This window comes from Hydra vulgaris, chromosome 06 (genome assembly GCF_038396675.1).
Source record: "Hydra vulgaris chromosome 06, alternate assembly HydraT2T_AEP".
Taxonomy (NCBI): Eukaryota; Metazoa; Cnidaria; class Hydrozoa; order Anthoathecata; family Hydridae; genus Hydra; species Hydra vulgaris.
Genome location: NC_088925.1, coordinates 35800004 through 35815299, shown reverse-complemented (window position 1 = coordinate 35815299; position 15296 = coordinate 35800004). Strand labels below are relative to the sequence as shown.

The 15296-nt window shown below is 31.0% G+C and overlaps 1 protein-coding gene across 4 annotated transcripts; it reads left to right on the top strand.

Moving 5' to 3' along the window:
- Positions 1-8974: 8974 nt before the first annotated feature.
- On the top strand, positions 8975-13651 carry LOC136081804 (uncharacterized). Of its 4 annotated transcripts, none has more exons than XM_065799986.1 (5): positions 8975-9382; positions 9732-9839; positions 9939-10199; positions 10432-12999; positions 13491-13651. In XM_065799986.1, the coding sequence occupies exons 2-4, from the start codon at positions 9827-9829 to the stop codon at positions 10923-10925; spliced, it is 768 nt and encodes a 255-aa protein (XP_065656058.1). In that variant the 5' UTR covers positions 8975-9382; positions 9732-9826; the 3' UTR covers positions 10926-12999; positions 13491-13651. The 4 variants fall into 4 exon arrangements, with proteins under 4 accessions (XP_065656058.1, XP_065656057.1, XP_065656055.1 ...); XM_065799985.1 differs by having other exon boundaries at positions 10432-13004; XM_065799983.1 differs by lacking the exons at positions 8975-9382; positions 9732-9839; positions 9939-10199 and having other exon boundaries at positions 10432-13004.
- The last annotated feature ends 1645 nt before the right edge of the window (positions 13652-15296 follow it).

The following is a 15296-nucleotide window of genomic DNA, read 5'->3' as shown; positions in this document are numbered from 1 at the left end:
GTAATACTACAAATATCCCAAAGTACATGCATATATGCATATACTTTGGAGTATCATTATTTATGGATACATGCAGACATAAAGTATATTTATATATACATAAATAAAAACCATAAAGTAACTTTCTAATGCCCAGCGGCAGCAAGTTACTTTGCCGCCGGGTGGCATTATCAACTCTGATATCGGATCAGGGTAACAATCTCAGTTTATGCTATGTCTAATAACATCTGTCCAACAACATCTGTAAATACACTGAGGTATAATAACATCTGTTCAGCAACATCTGAAATTTCATTGATGTCTAAAAACATGTGTAAAAAGTATATGATTACTACAGATGTAGTTACACTTTTCAATTATCTAAGTATAACAACATCTGTGCAACTATAGCTGGAGATTTTACAGATGTAGTTACATTTTTTCAATTTTATTAAAAATAACTACATCTGTGCAACTAAATGTAAATTCTACAGATGTAGTTACATCTTTTCAATTATATTAAAAATAACTATAGGACTTTATGAAATTATTAAATTATAATGCATTATTTTAACGAGATGTAGTTACATATATGGTTTTTTCAGATGCATTTACATCTGGGAAAAAATATTAAATATAATTGCTTTATTTTAACCAAATGTGTAGTTACATATAAGATTTTTTTCAAATGTAATAACATCCAGGGAAAATTTTTCCAGATGTTATTGGAAAAATTACCAGATGTAGTTACTTCTTTCTAAAGATGTTGTTAGGGGTCATTGAATTTCCAGATGATATTAGACATTGTTGGAGTAAAAAAAAGCATACAGATAATCTTGGACTAAAGTGCACAGATGATCTTGAACTACTCTACGGATGCTGTTGGACAGATGTTGTAATCTTTTACCATGATATCTATAAAATCAATAGTTTTCGGTTGCAATAGCGTTGTTTCGGAAAAATGGCATTTTTGCAAACTTTTGTTTCCAAAAATACCAACGCTGAAATTTTGACATTTTGTTCTTCATAATGATAAAATGAATTTGAGAAATTTTTGTTCAACGAATATTATTTCTTGAAATTATTATATATTTCTTGGGGTACCTCCTTAATGTTTTTATAATTCCAGTAAAATTTCTTTTACTATAATTTCAGTAAAAAAATTTTATATTTCTTGAGGTACCACTTTGTGCTTTTTCCAAAGCATTTTTGCATTTGTTGAAAAAGCTGTGAATTTTTTTTTCTTTAAAAGTTTGTCTATTTTATAACTTTCAGAACATCAATAACAAGTTTAGACGATAGTTCGTCTGACTTTTTTTGATGATGGTTTTATAAAAATCTATGGGATAAGGGAAAAATAACCGAGGCTGGCCTAAATATAGAAAAAATCATAAATATAAATAATATAATATCAAATATATATAAAATATATATCAAATAATATCAAATATAAATCAAATAATATCAAATATATATAAAATAAAAAAACTAATTTATTCTAATAACTTTCAATGTATTTGTAAAACATGCTAGACAAATGTAAAAAGAACATTAGCAAAAATACAAAAAAATATTAATGCCATCTCAAGAGGTTGTGAAATTTTTAAAGAAAACTCACAAAGGATATTGATATTTAGACCGACAGTGGAAGAAACGGATAGTAGAATATTTTTGAACAAATGAAGCTTGATCAAGATAGTTTAGAGGTTATTTATATTTTTGTTTTGTATTATTATAATTTTCATCTTTAAAACCATCATCTGTTTTGGAATGAAATTGACCATATGGTCTATCAAGATAGATCTTTTATATTTTTCTACTAATTCTTTGTGATGTAAGATCAGTTTATTGGTACTTACCAATAAACCGATCTTACATCAGTCATAGTTGTAGAAAAGACTAAAGTTCCTTTAGCTGAATAAGTATTCAAAAGAATACCGTGAACAACTGGGTAGAAAAATTTTTCTGGATTTCTCAAAATGTATTAGGCTGTATTTAATATTTCTTCTTTCTGGTGTAGATGATTGCATACAAAGGTTATCAATAATAAAGTCAATAGTACTTTTAGTTGCAGTTTCTGTCAATGCCAATACTGGAACTCTTTTAGGGATAAGTGATCGCAATTCTGAGAGTCTCTTATAGTGAGACCGAAATGCATCTGATTGTGTACTTGAACTTCCCCTATAACAATCACAGATAAAATAGGTATATACAGGGTTGATAGGTTTAAACCAAATGGTTTAAACCAATCGAAAAAATATCAATTTAAACCAACTAATTTTTTTTAAACAACTTTAAATATTCAGCAGGAAAGTAAACCAGGATTATATTTACAAATATAATTATTTTTTAATTAATTTTTTTCTTGTAAGCCTTTTCATAGTATCGGTTGAATTGTCATTAACTTCAATACAAATATCTTCTAAATTAATTTGTTTTTCCACTGAGTATGTTGCCAACCACTTTTTGAAACAGTTTTGTAGTTTTTCATCATTTTCTTGGTGTTGTTTTCTTTTCTTCTCAAATTCAGCACCAAATAATTTTTTGGTTCGATTCATAATAGAAGCATAATGTTCAAAAGTTATCGAAGGTATGTTAGTGTTAAAGGGCGCTCTATTGTTCAGTAAATGAGCTTTAATATTTAGGAGTTTGTGTCAAGAGGCGGAATTTTAATTAATTTTCTTACCAACAGCAGCGACGCCGTGAAAATTTGTTTTATAAAGTGATTATTGTTTTTTTAGTTTATTAAAACTTGCGCCCTCCCAATTTTGGCACCTCAGGCCGCGGCTCGGCTGGCCCCGCCCTTGGTACAGCCCTGTCCATTTCATTTGCATGGGATGCAATTGATATTTCTTACATAAAAAAGTTATATGGTTCTTTACCTTCTAGAATGATAAAAGAATGTCAAAAAAATGGTAAAGTACCCACTATTGATTGTTTAAAATTGAATCGTCTATTTTTATAAATGACAACTTCAATGAATTTTTTCAAAAAGTGTCTTATAGTTTTGTCACACTAAAGAAACTGTTTTTTTTTTGTAATCCTTTTCCTCTCATTTACTATAAAAATTAGTTTTTAAAGATAAATGTATAGTAGAGTTTTATAAATCTTTTTGTGGTGTCTTATTATTATGTCGCGCAGTGTAGAAGCAGTGCTAGCTGGTGGCGTGTGCGAAGTGTGCAAAGCACACAGGCGGCAAATTTTAAGATCAACAATAAATGAAAAATTGCCAAAAAAATACGTCGTTCTGATAAAAATTGATCATTATTAAGGGCGACAATTTTTATTTACACACACTAAGAAATGCTCACGAGCCGGCTCTGCCTCGTAATGTATTTGAGCGCCCAAATTTTTGGATGAAATTTGGCAGGTGGCAAGAAAAAAGGTTTTTTAACAGTTGGAAGTAGTTTTAAAAAATGAACCGATATACCTTGGCAGATTTTGGCCGAGAAAAACGTTTCCTTAAAAGCTGAAATTACGTATACCTAATCTTAAGTACATACTCATATAGAATACTATCAGGTGCTTGTCCTCAGGGCCGTCCCGAGGAGACATAGGGCTGCCTAGCTCCTCTACGAATTTTATTAGTCGGCAAATTGAACATTGCAGTCGGCAAAATTGGATTTATAGTGGGCAGTCGGCAAATGTCGGAAAACGAGGATATTTTTTTTGGGCTTTAGTCGGCAATAAAAGATACATCACTCTCCCCCCTCCCTTCCTTTAAAATCTCTTCGGGACGGCCCTGCTTGTCCTTCTCTTAATAAGTTTAAAGTGAAGGTAAAAAAGGGTAAACATTGGAACACAATAGATTTTTCACTCATTTCATTTTTTTGTAGGAATTGATATATTGCATTAGCGCAAAAACCGACGTTTTCTCGTCTGACTTCCCAAAGTTTATGGGAAAAAAAAGTCAGACGAGATATTACTTATGTTTTATTTCTTCTAATTTAGTTATGTTCTGTATTGTTCGATTTTTATTCTTAATCTTGAAAACAATTGGCATTTATTTTTTCTTTGTGAGAATTGCACTGTCTTTCAAGACCATTAATTACTTTCACATTAGGCCTACGGTTTATTTTATCGTGACCGTTGATTAGCTGAAATGGTTTTATAATGAACATGTACTCATTTACTTTCTTTATTTTTTTACACTGTTAAATAGTATTTTTATAACATTTTATTTAACTTACTTTTTTGTCGGTTTGTTTATTTATTTTTTATTAGTGTCCGAGCAAAACAAACACGAAGTCAGCGGGATTAATACAGTATCGTCCATAATTATTTTCGTCGCGTCCATAATTATTTTCGTCGCGTCCACAATTAAATTCGTAATAAAAATTTAAGCATAATTTAATCACATAAACTCATTACACTAAATTCCTTTTAACACCCACTCACGCATGTGAGAATAATAATTTTCAAAACAGTATTCAATAAAACCTGTTAAAATCTCAGTAATAATGTTAATCATTTCTTGTGGATTATTAGGTCGTGGTTGTATCCTTCTGAATACATTTTTCATTACATCAAAAAACTCCTCGATAGGATTAAGTTGAGGGCTGTAAGGTGGTAAAACTGGATAGTACAATTGCTTTCTTGAAATGCCGATTCTACAGTTGATGAATGGTGGAATCGTGGATTGTCCATTATTACAACATATCTTCGATCACTTAAAGCTAGTCTTAAATCTTGTTCGATCCACTCGTTCATGCTAACAGTATTAAAGGCCCCAACCTTTATTTTAAAACCAATACATCCAGTAACTGAAATGGCGCATATTAACTTAATAATTAAGCTAACATTCCTTCCTCTCTGTGTGGGGACTGTAATATATGGGGTATTTCCCAACAATGCATATCCTATATCTTATATCATAATGTCGTGAATCGTGCAAATTAAAACCGGTTTCATCAATATAAATCAAATCAGAATTTTGCAGAAAAGAAACATGATTGCAAAACGTGAACCTTGTTGCTATTACATGAGCTGAATTCTCGCAACAACGACCGATTTAAGCCTTTTACGGGTATATCCCATTTGTTTTAATTCTCTTTTAATTGTAGTTGTCGAGCATTTATGCTCTTCGGGCATTAATTCTGCAATGTCGACCGTAGTTAATGCATTATTTGCACTAATTAATAACTCAATTTCTCTCTTTCTTTCAATATTATTTTGTGGCGCTCTGCCACGCTTTTTAGGCACTGTATTTTGATCTTGTTCAAGTTTTCGTATCCAGTTTTGAATTGTCCGAATTGAAAGACCTGTTGCATTTGCAATAGATCGACTTGATTCCTTGCTATTTATCATTCTTTTTATTGTAGAAATATTTTCTTCGGTTGCAGTTTTGTTTTTTGTTTGTTCTTCTGTTTCGACATTCGAATGATTTATGTTTGTATTGTTTTCGTTTGCCATTATTTCGTGATAAAAATAAAAAATAAAAACGAAAATAATTGTGGACGCGACAAAAATAATTATGGACGCAACGAAAATAATTATGGACGCGACGAAAATAATTGTGGACGATACTGTAAAAGAAGTTGTTAAAAAAAGTAATTAAAACAAACAACGCTAAACAGGCTTGAGTTTAGCGTAGATAAAAGAAATTGTTAAGAATAGTAATTAAAACAAACAATAAACAAACTTTTAGCGTTTAAGTTTAGCTAAATAAATAGAACCGCTATTGAATAATAAAAAATATATATATATAATCATTATATAAAATATAAAAATATGTTAAAAAAATATATTAAAAAAACTTTTAAAAAACAACATTTTAAAAGTGGACTAAAAAGTAAAAAGTTAAGAATATATAAAAAATACTTTTTAAAAGTAACTAAGTACAACTTGTTCCTATTGGCGCCCAACATTTTCAGCCGTAGACTTTAATCGATATTTTGGGTTGAGTACGTACACAAAGTCCTTTGGTCCCATGAAATAGTTTTTTTTTTAATTTTTAGTTTTTTTTTAAAATGTTCTTTTCAAAAAGTTTTTCTTTATATTTTTTTTTTTAGTTTTTTTTACTATTAGGTATTTAGGTGCTCCAAGAAGTCTTAACGGTCTTATCACAGAGCACCGCGGAACAGCATTTAACCAGGATGTTTATGTGTTCGAACATATATTCATCACGTTCAGTGATGAATAAATAAGCCTACTTTGAACCTCCAGTTCTGAATCCAGAACTCTAACCACGATACCAAGGCTGCAGATCTACCCTTTTTCTTTAGAAGTGCTTCATGGCTAGTTAACGCACTTTGAAATTTTTTTATTGATAATCTTGTTTATAAAAGTAAAACATTATGGAAACCGATACTAAAACTATCATCTATGCAAAAACTTAAACACACAATACGAGAAGGATACAACAGATTTTTTAAAAATTAGAAAAAATTTAGGCTATGTAGTTTTGGGGGTCTGTTATTACAGACCCCCAAATTTACATATCATCACAAAACTGAATATCATCACACCTTAGAATATCACCGCACCAGTAGAAATAATGAAAACGAGGATACGTTTTGAAGTAATAGAACTTAGTTGGGTACCAAGCGCGTCCGAATAACACAAGTACGTTTACAATATATAATAAAAACTCAATAAATAATCAAAGTCAAATAAACGCAACAAAGAATCAAAAGAAATAAACAAAGTTTTCATTATTTCTACTGGTGCGGTGGTATTGTAAGGTGCGGTGATATTTTATTACAGATCCCCTTCAAAATTATGAAAAAAAATTAAGCAAAAAAAAAGTTGTAAAATATGACGACAAAATTAGTTTCCATAGAAAAGTACAGAAACTTTATTATTATTCGTACAAAAAACGTTATCCAAGAAAAATGTGGTTTTAGAACCTGTTGATCTGTATTTCTGAAATTTACCACATCAAGCTGTATACGGTCTTTTTTGAATTTCACTTTAAATTCATTGTTACTTAAAAGCGTTATTGCGTAACGCTATTCAAAGGAGCATGGGTAAAATTTTGCAATGCAAAAACTTTCAACGGGTAAAGTTCGGAAATAAAGTGCAGAAATAGGGTTAAAGGCTTGGGAGCATAATACAAACATCGACTGATTTTGAGAGAACATTCGAAGGAGTGCTGCTACATTGACTGACTGAAGGGTTGGGGCAGCAATAGGTTTCGGTATGCTCTCTTGTCAAACTTCTATTTCGACGTTGTCCTTCAGGTTCGCAAAGAAAAAAATTAATTCCTTTATTTGCAAGAATACCTGCCTAAAACAAAAGCCTCGAACGGGAAGAGGAAACTAATCAGGTGAGCAGGGGTAGCTTTCCTTTGAACAAATTAAAACTTATGCTACGCATGCCTACGTGGTTATTTTTCCCTTCCTTTTCCGCTCCCTTAAAAAAACGGATGAATGGAAACTCACTATAACTCGTGTCAGCGGACGGGAAGGACGCACAACGCCGGCATAAGGTTTAACAAGGTCTATTCATAGTCATAAGAATAAATATTTCTTGTAACTATGGCCTATCGAAGGGGTTGGGAGAATTTTTTCACATTTTATTCCTACATTTTACACGATGAAATTTCCCGCATTTCCGCATTTACCTGTACTCAAAGTCACTGTTTTAAAACTATAAACAACCTGTTAACCTATAACTTTAAACAAAACATTTTTTCATTGTTATAACGGGTGATGCGGAAGTTATCGGACAAAATAAACACGTCAATAACTTATTTATAAATAAAAAAACAAACTACTATTATATTTTTTTTAAATAAAGCTTTTATCTTTTGATAAATATATATTTTTTTTTATATGAAAAAACACCACCATCTGCCATTGATCTCAATTTTGCTCTGACGCCTTTCATATGCGACTGTAAAAAGTTTAAATCAATTTCTTGTAGTTTTAGTTTAATGCGATCAATCAAAACTTGCTCTGTTGAAACTTGCCAATCTCCCTCGTAAACCTTCTGTGCCAAATGTCCCCAAAAATTTTCAATTGGTCGTGCTTGAAGCACATTTGGGGGATTGGATTCTTTATCAACGTAATAGACATATTGGTCCATCCAATTTAGAGAATCTTTAGAATAATGAGAACTTGCTAAATCTGGCCAAAATAAATAGTTAAGTCTCCATGATACTTGTGAATAAATGGAAGAAGTCGTTTTTCTAAACATTCATTAATATAGATTGATGAATTGATCGCTACAGCCTTGGAAGTGCGAAAAAATGGCTCAGACATACCACGGTCAGATATAGCTATCCACATTAATAATTTTTTTGGAAACTTCTCTTTTCCTATGAAACGAACACTTTCTGGGCATGTCTTTTTGTTGTTTGTGTAGTATCCAGAATTTCCAGGCATGTTGTCCCCTGCAAAACAAAAGTATTTTTCATCATCGATGACTAGAAGCGATTTTGTGTTATAGAGTTGGTTAACTAGTTTCCTGCTTCTTTTCATTGCCTTTATTCGTTGTTCTATAGTGTATTTTGGAGTCTTTTCACGTTTTCTATATTTAATATTCATTTTTTTTAACTGACAACCAATTGTCGATTGATTTACACCGAATTTAATACCTATTTTTCTCTGACTGACCCCTTTTCGATTGTTGACAAGTCTCGTTAATTCGGCTTTTTTTTCTCTATTCTAGGATGTCGGACGACAAGGGTGCTTTCTATCAGAAAACGATTGAACAGTTTCAAGTCTTTTTAGGTTATCATATATTGTACTTCGAGCAAATCCTTCCTTTTCAAAATGATTAACATTTTTTTTTTTTTTGTATATATATATATTAGGTTTATTTACAAAAAACATTTTTAGTCGCTTTCGAAAAGATTCTCGTTCAGCTGCATTTAACTTCATTTTAAATAATTGCGTTTCAAATAATAAAGTTTATATTTTATAAAACGTTTATGCCTACGCATAAAGCCACAAAAACTAATTATTATGCTCAAGTAATGAAATTAGGATTTGTCCGATAACTTCCGCATCACCCGTTATTAATTATCAGCAAAATAATTTTTAATTTTATTAAGTAATTTTGAAAGAGTCTATTCGCACGACCATCGTGCAAATAACGAAAATAAGCTTATTCGCACGACCACGGTATTTATAGAGTAAAATATAATTAAATTACACAGCGTGCTTTTGTATTTTCAGTTTCAACTTATCAAATGTAGCATCAGCTTATCATGAATATTGAAATTAAACAAGGAAACGAGTTTGATAACTTTGGTGAGTTTGAAATTGGCTTCTTGGTCGGCATTTACGAACATTGTGTGGACTAAATGTAACAGCAAAACTGTTGCATTGGCTAACAAGAGTTTGAGCCAGGATTCAAAACATTTTGATGAAAAGTTTAAATTTAGAAATGTAACATATTTATGCAAGCATGGGGGAGTTAAGAGAATAAAAGGGAAAGGACTTCGCCCAAATCAAAGGTTTTAAATTTGTTTTTTATCTAATATTTTGTTTTCCAGTATGCTAAATTTTAATTTATTCATTTTTGTTTATTTTTATGTTAATTAGAATTTTTTTATTATAATAGTATCATAAAAAGTTTAATAAATAGGTTTGATACATATATACATACATACATTGATACATATTTCTTGAACTTTCTATCAGGAGAATATTTTTTTTTCAAATTACTAAAATTTTGTTTAACTTTTATAGTCATTTATTAAAGAGATCCATACATTTGATATTTAACCAGCAGTTGACCTAACAATACCATTTTATATATTTTTAGCAAGTGAAGATGCTCACTAATTTTTATTTATTTTTTAGCTCTTTTAAAATTGGATGTAATGCAAAACTTTATATCACCATTAATAAGAACAAAACAAAACTAGTAGTACAGCAACTTCAGGCTAACCATAATCATGAAGTTAGCAGGTTAGAACATCTATATTTTAATATTAATTTGTTTTATATAAAGTTTCACTTTTTTAAATTAATTTCTATTTTTTTTTTTTTTAATTTATTTCTCTTTAGAACTGCTTTTGTGCATTACCCAGAACAACGTCGATTTTATGCATTACCCAGAACAACGTCGAAGTGAAAAAATAAAGGATGACATCAGCACAATGTTTAAACTTGGTGTTAAAGTCTGTTTTTTGAAAGAATACTTGCAAAATAAAGAAATCAAAGTAGTAACATCAAAAAATTTATTCAACATAAATAAAAAAATTGAACTAGCATGCAGTTGCGAAAAATCAAATAGGGCTTTGTTGATTGATGAACTGATGTCCCTCTGTAAGTCTTCTACTCTAACTTTTCATTTTCAATTTTTGTATTTTTCAGGATTTATGACTTAGGGTTAGTATATATAGAGAGGCAATAAACTCGTGTTAGCTTGAACCTAAAAGTATTTAGAGAAGTTTACCTGAAGTTAATTGGGTTATAATTCAACTATAGATTAAATAATTCACTTTATTATTCAATTTATTTTATTATCTAAAAATTGAAGTTTGATTTTCAATTTCAGGTGGAAATGATCCTGATGCAGTTATATCTATTCAAGTTGATTCAGACAGTGTTCTGCAATTTCTTTTAATAATAAGCGGAGATATGAAACAGGTGTTTGATATGTTTCATGAAGTGCAAATGATTGATTGTACATATTGCACAAACAAATTAAGAATGCCTTTATTCACTTTGTTAGTGGAGGATGGAAACGGAACCGGTCAAGCTGTTGGTTATGCTTTCGTTGCACAAGAAACTGAAAATACTCTGCAAGATGTGTTTTCAGAAATTGAACTTATATTGAATCTTGACCAAGTTAAGGTTGTCATTCTTGATAAGGACTTGAAAGAAATAAGTGCAGTCTCCAAGGTTATGCCCTTAGCAGAAATCCAACTGTGTAAGTTTCATGTTTTCCAGGCATTTTATAGATTTTTAAATAAACATGCTTTAGCCAGTATTGAAAAAGAAAGTTTAAAAAGAGTATTTCAATCGCTTGTGTATGCCAAATCAAAGTAATTGTTTGATACAAATTTGGGTCATCTTGCTTAGTTGCACCAGATGTTGTAATGGTATACTATAACAAAAATTGGGGCTTGCCACACCTAGTTAAGTATTGGGCATACTATGAAACTATGAAGCATGTTAATCTTGGAAATACAACAAATAACAGGTCCGAGTCCCATAACCAAAAAATCAAAAACATTTTATCTAGAAAAATGTCTTTAGCTGAGGCAGTAAAAGGTATCCTTTTGTTGCATGCTGATAAATTTCAAAAAATGACTCATATTGAGTTCAATCAATCTTTTAAAGAGCCATATTGATTAGGCACTGCTGAAGATAGAGTTACAGATGATATTGTAAAAGTATTAACTCCATATGCTGCTAGAATTGTAATTGCAGAACTAAAAAAGTTTCGTACTGACTTGTTAGTATTTAATAAATTATGTTCTTGCCCTTTGCATGTAACTATGAAACTTCCTTGTCGACACACAATGGCAGTGAAAATAGTAAATGGGGATGTTGTTTTTAAAGCAGAAGATGCAGGAGAGCGGTGGCATTTAAGCTATCAAAAAAGAAGTTGGCTTTCTCGGAAGATCAGAAGTTCGCATAATCAGGCTAACAATGTTCTTCATTGTTCAACTAACAAAACTGAAAAAAAAGTCCCTTAAAGTGCCATTTTCTAAAGATCAGAAATTTAAAACTGTCATGGATCTATGTAAACCAATTTCAGATTATTTATCCAGTCTTGGAATGAACGAGTTTGAAGAAAAATTTGATTTATTAAATTTAATTTATAAGTTGTGGTTAGTTGGGAAAAAAGTTTTAATTTCTGATTTGGAGACACAAGTATTGCCTGAAATCTCCAATTTGCTCGAAATGGCTTTTTTGCCTGAAACATCAGAGTTGCCCGAAGTTTCTGAATTGTCTGAAATGTCTGATTTGCCAGAAACGTCGGGTTGCCCGAAGTTTCTGATTTCCCAAAATGTCTGATTTGCCTGAAATGTCCGGTTCTTCATACTTTTCTGAATCATTGAGCTATGCTTTACCATCCTGTCTGAATTTAAATGAGCAACTTAGAAATCAAGGAAGCGTTTTATCTTCAAATCTATTTTCTCTAAATGGCAGTGTCAACTTGAAAGGTCTTCCTGCAAATAAATCGGAATGCTGCACCAGTGAAGCTATAAATGTTTTTAGTAGTTTAGACAATGTATACTTGCCTAAGGTTCCTCCAGTTGTAGGGAATGTAAAGATTAGAAAAGCACGACTTAAAAGGAAACATGAACTATATAATGATCCTTACCATCAATCATGTAACCGAATTTTAGGCAAAACTGCTCATAAGGAACAGTTATTAAAAAAGCAACTCTCTGTCGCAGATCTTCGACTATTCTCCATTAAGGACTCATTCAAGATGTTATCTGATTTGCACATAAATAAAGCACAAAAACTTTTATCTATGCAGTTTCCAAAAGTACAAAGATTACAAGACCCTATTCTCGGATCAAAACATTTTAGAGTGCAATCTGGAAAATTTATTCAAATTTTACATAATGGTGCAATGCATTGGCTTACCATTTCCAACTTTTTAAGTACTGATCTTAACTCAATTGATGTTTTTGATTCCTTATATTATGGTTTAAGTGTTAGTGGGAAGATGCAAGTAGGATCGATCATCATGGTTAAAGATGCTTTTTTGAAAATACAGTTCAAAGATTTTCAAAAACAATCCGGTGGGCTTGATTGTGGTCTTTTTGCAATTGCAGTGGCAACAGATTTATGTTACAATCATGATCCAAGCATAAAATGTTATAAACAAGAACTTATGCGAGATCATTTGTTAAAATGCTTCAGTGACAATCACTTAACACCATTTCCTATAGAGACGAGTGAACGAAAAGAGAAAAAACAATCTAAACCAATTAATTTACCACTATATTGCATATGTCGTCTTCCGGATAATAAAGAAGAGAAAATGGTTAAATGCGACAATTGCAAGGAGTGGTTTCATGTTTCATGCCTTTCCATTCCAAAGACTATATTTGAGAATTCTGACCACTCTTTACATTGGCATTGTAATTCATGCAGCTAAGTAAGGTATTTTATTTAAAATTAAACAAATATTAGATTTAAATTTTTATTATAATTTGTTATCATTTTAAAAATTATAAATTAGATTTATAAAAAATCTGATATGTAAATGTTTAATAGTTATTGTATATTAATGTTGTACTCTAGGATGCCCAATGTACTGCTACATTGGGCATCCTAGAGTACAACATTAACAGTTAACAGAGAATTTTTGTACTATTGGATTTGTAAAAATATTCCGTCATTCATCATGCTTCAAAAATTTTCGGCTTTAAATTCAATTATGTTGCAAGTATGTTAGACCTGGACAAAATCCCCCCATCCTGTTATTTTTATTTTTCACCTCTCTCTCCCCCCCCCCCCTACCACCACTTGCATTAATCTTAGGGTAACTAAACGTAAAAGTAAGAAAAAATATTATTCTCTTTTTTTTTAATATGAAAATAATTTTGATTTGATAATGTATGTTCAAATTAATGTTTTATATTTTAGTATGCTGAGATATGGCAGCTAATAAATTCTGTACAACGGTGGCATGTAAGTTTTACCGAGTTTCTTTCTTCTTCGAGTTAGTGAAGTTAGTCTTGTCCGACGCAATAATGAAAATGATATTAAAAAAATGTATTGCAAATCAGTATAAAATTATTCAAAAATTTTCTTGTGTTTTCTCTGCAGCTGCGCGTATTTAAATGTTTATATTTGAAATCTTTTTATTTTAGAAATTAACAAAATACTCTAGACAAATATTGATTTGTATTAGGAGTTTCAAAATCTATAAAATGTATTTCTATAAATCTATAAAGTATAAAATGTCAAAGTGTGCAACAAAGTGTGCAAAAAAATATATATAGTCTCAAACTGGGGCTGCGAGAGTGCCAATGGTGCCTGGGTCAAAAATAGAGAAGGGCCCCACTTTTAAAACCATAAATATTCAAGGCTTTTTTGTTTTGCGAATGTTTTGTTTTTGTAGAATGAAGCAATTATCAATTTTTGCCACAATAAATTGTACAGGGTTCGTAGCGAACCTAAAAAACATGGAGAATTGGTCTATTTTAGCTAAAGTCAGGGAAAACCTGGAATAGTCTGGAAATTATTATTTTTTAATTAGTCAGGAAATTATGATCGTGAAGTGACCATCCAATTAACTGAAAGGAATTGATAAAGCTTTTATTGAAATAATCTGTTAGGCAATCTGAAAATGTCTATTTATAAAATATCCAATATACAGATGGTTTTTTTAAATGTTATTTCGCGACTAAAATAGTCAGGGAAAATTGGCTGATTTTTTAAAAAAAGTTAGGGAATTTCTTATGATAAATTGAGTACGAACCCTGTTGTATTTCTGCGTTAATATCAATTCTCTGGCTTAAAATCAACTAATCAAAACTGACACATGAATCAAAATATTAGTTTTAAACCCTGAAGTAAAAAAGAAATCAATAAATACTTCGAGAAAGGAGAATGAGGTGCTTGAATATGGGTTTTCGAAATTTTCTTGCCCCCTAAATATTCATTTTTGCTAAACCTAAATCGTAAACGGTTTTCTTAACCCAACCCAGTTTTCTAAAGCACTCGTTTGGTTGATCTTCTCACTGGTCAGATCAATGTTTTTCACGACATGTTTAAAAGCTACCAACACTTCTCTCCTCAAGTAATATGATGGCGTCAATACGGGATTGTATCCTTGCATAGACATATTCTCATATAATGTCTATGAAGTAAAACTAAGCAGTGATGAACTACAAAAACTAAGCACATTTCACATTGTCAGTTATTAAAAAAATTGTGATTTATTGTAAAAAAAACTTCCGAATCTGCGTTCGGCGCCCCTTCAAGCTAGGCTCCCGGGGCAAATTGCCATATTTATCCCTCCCTCTCAAAGGACCTTGCTAAATATGTTTCACTATTGAGTCGACTTTACTTGTTTTAGGTGCAAACTTTATATAGAAAATGTATCTGGTGCATATAACATACTTGCTTTGTGTTAATCTATTTTACAGTATCTAGTTCACAAATCCAAAGTAAATTTCAAAATCTAGTACTGATAATACTTTATCTAAATTAAACTGGAACAAAAGTTGGTTGGCTAATAGAAAACAAAGTGTCAAAATAGTTTATGGATGTCCCAATAGAGATAAGTATTTAGCGGAGTACCTAATGGTTTGCTTTTTGTTTCTTTTAATGCTTTACGTTGACGATTGCATAGTGAACTTGGATAGTACAACTTATTCACGCAATATGGTATATTATATTGCGTAAACAAATAGCTGCGCCTACCGGGAGGCGCTGCTATAATTG

Bases quoted from the DNA above. Each gene is read 5' to 3' on its own strand.
- LOC136081804 (XM_065799983.1), top strand. From the start codon at position 11,893: ATGTCTGATTTGCCTGAAATGTCCGGTTCTTCATACTTTTCTGAATCA.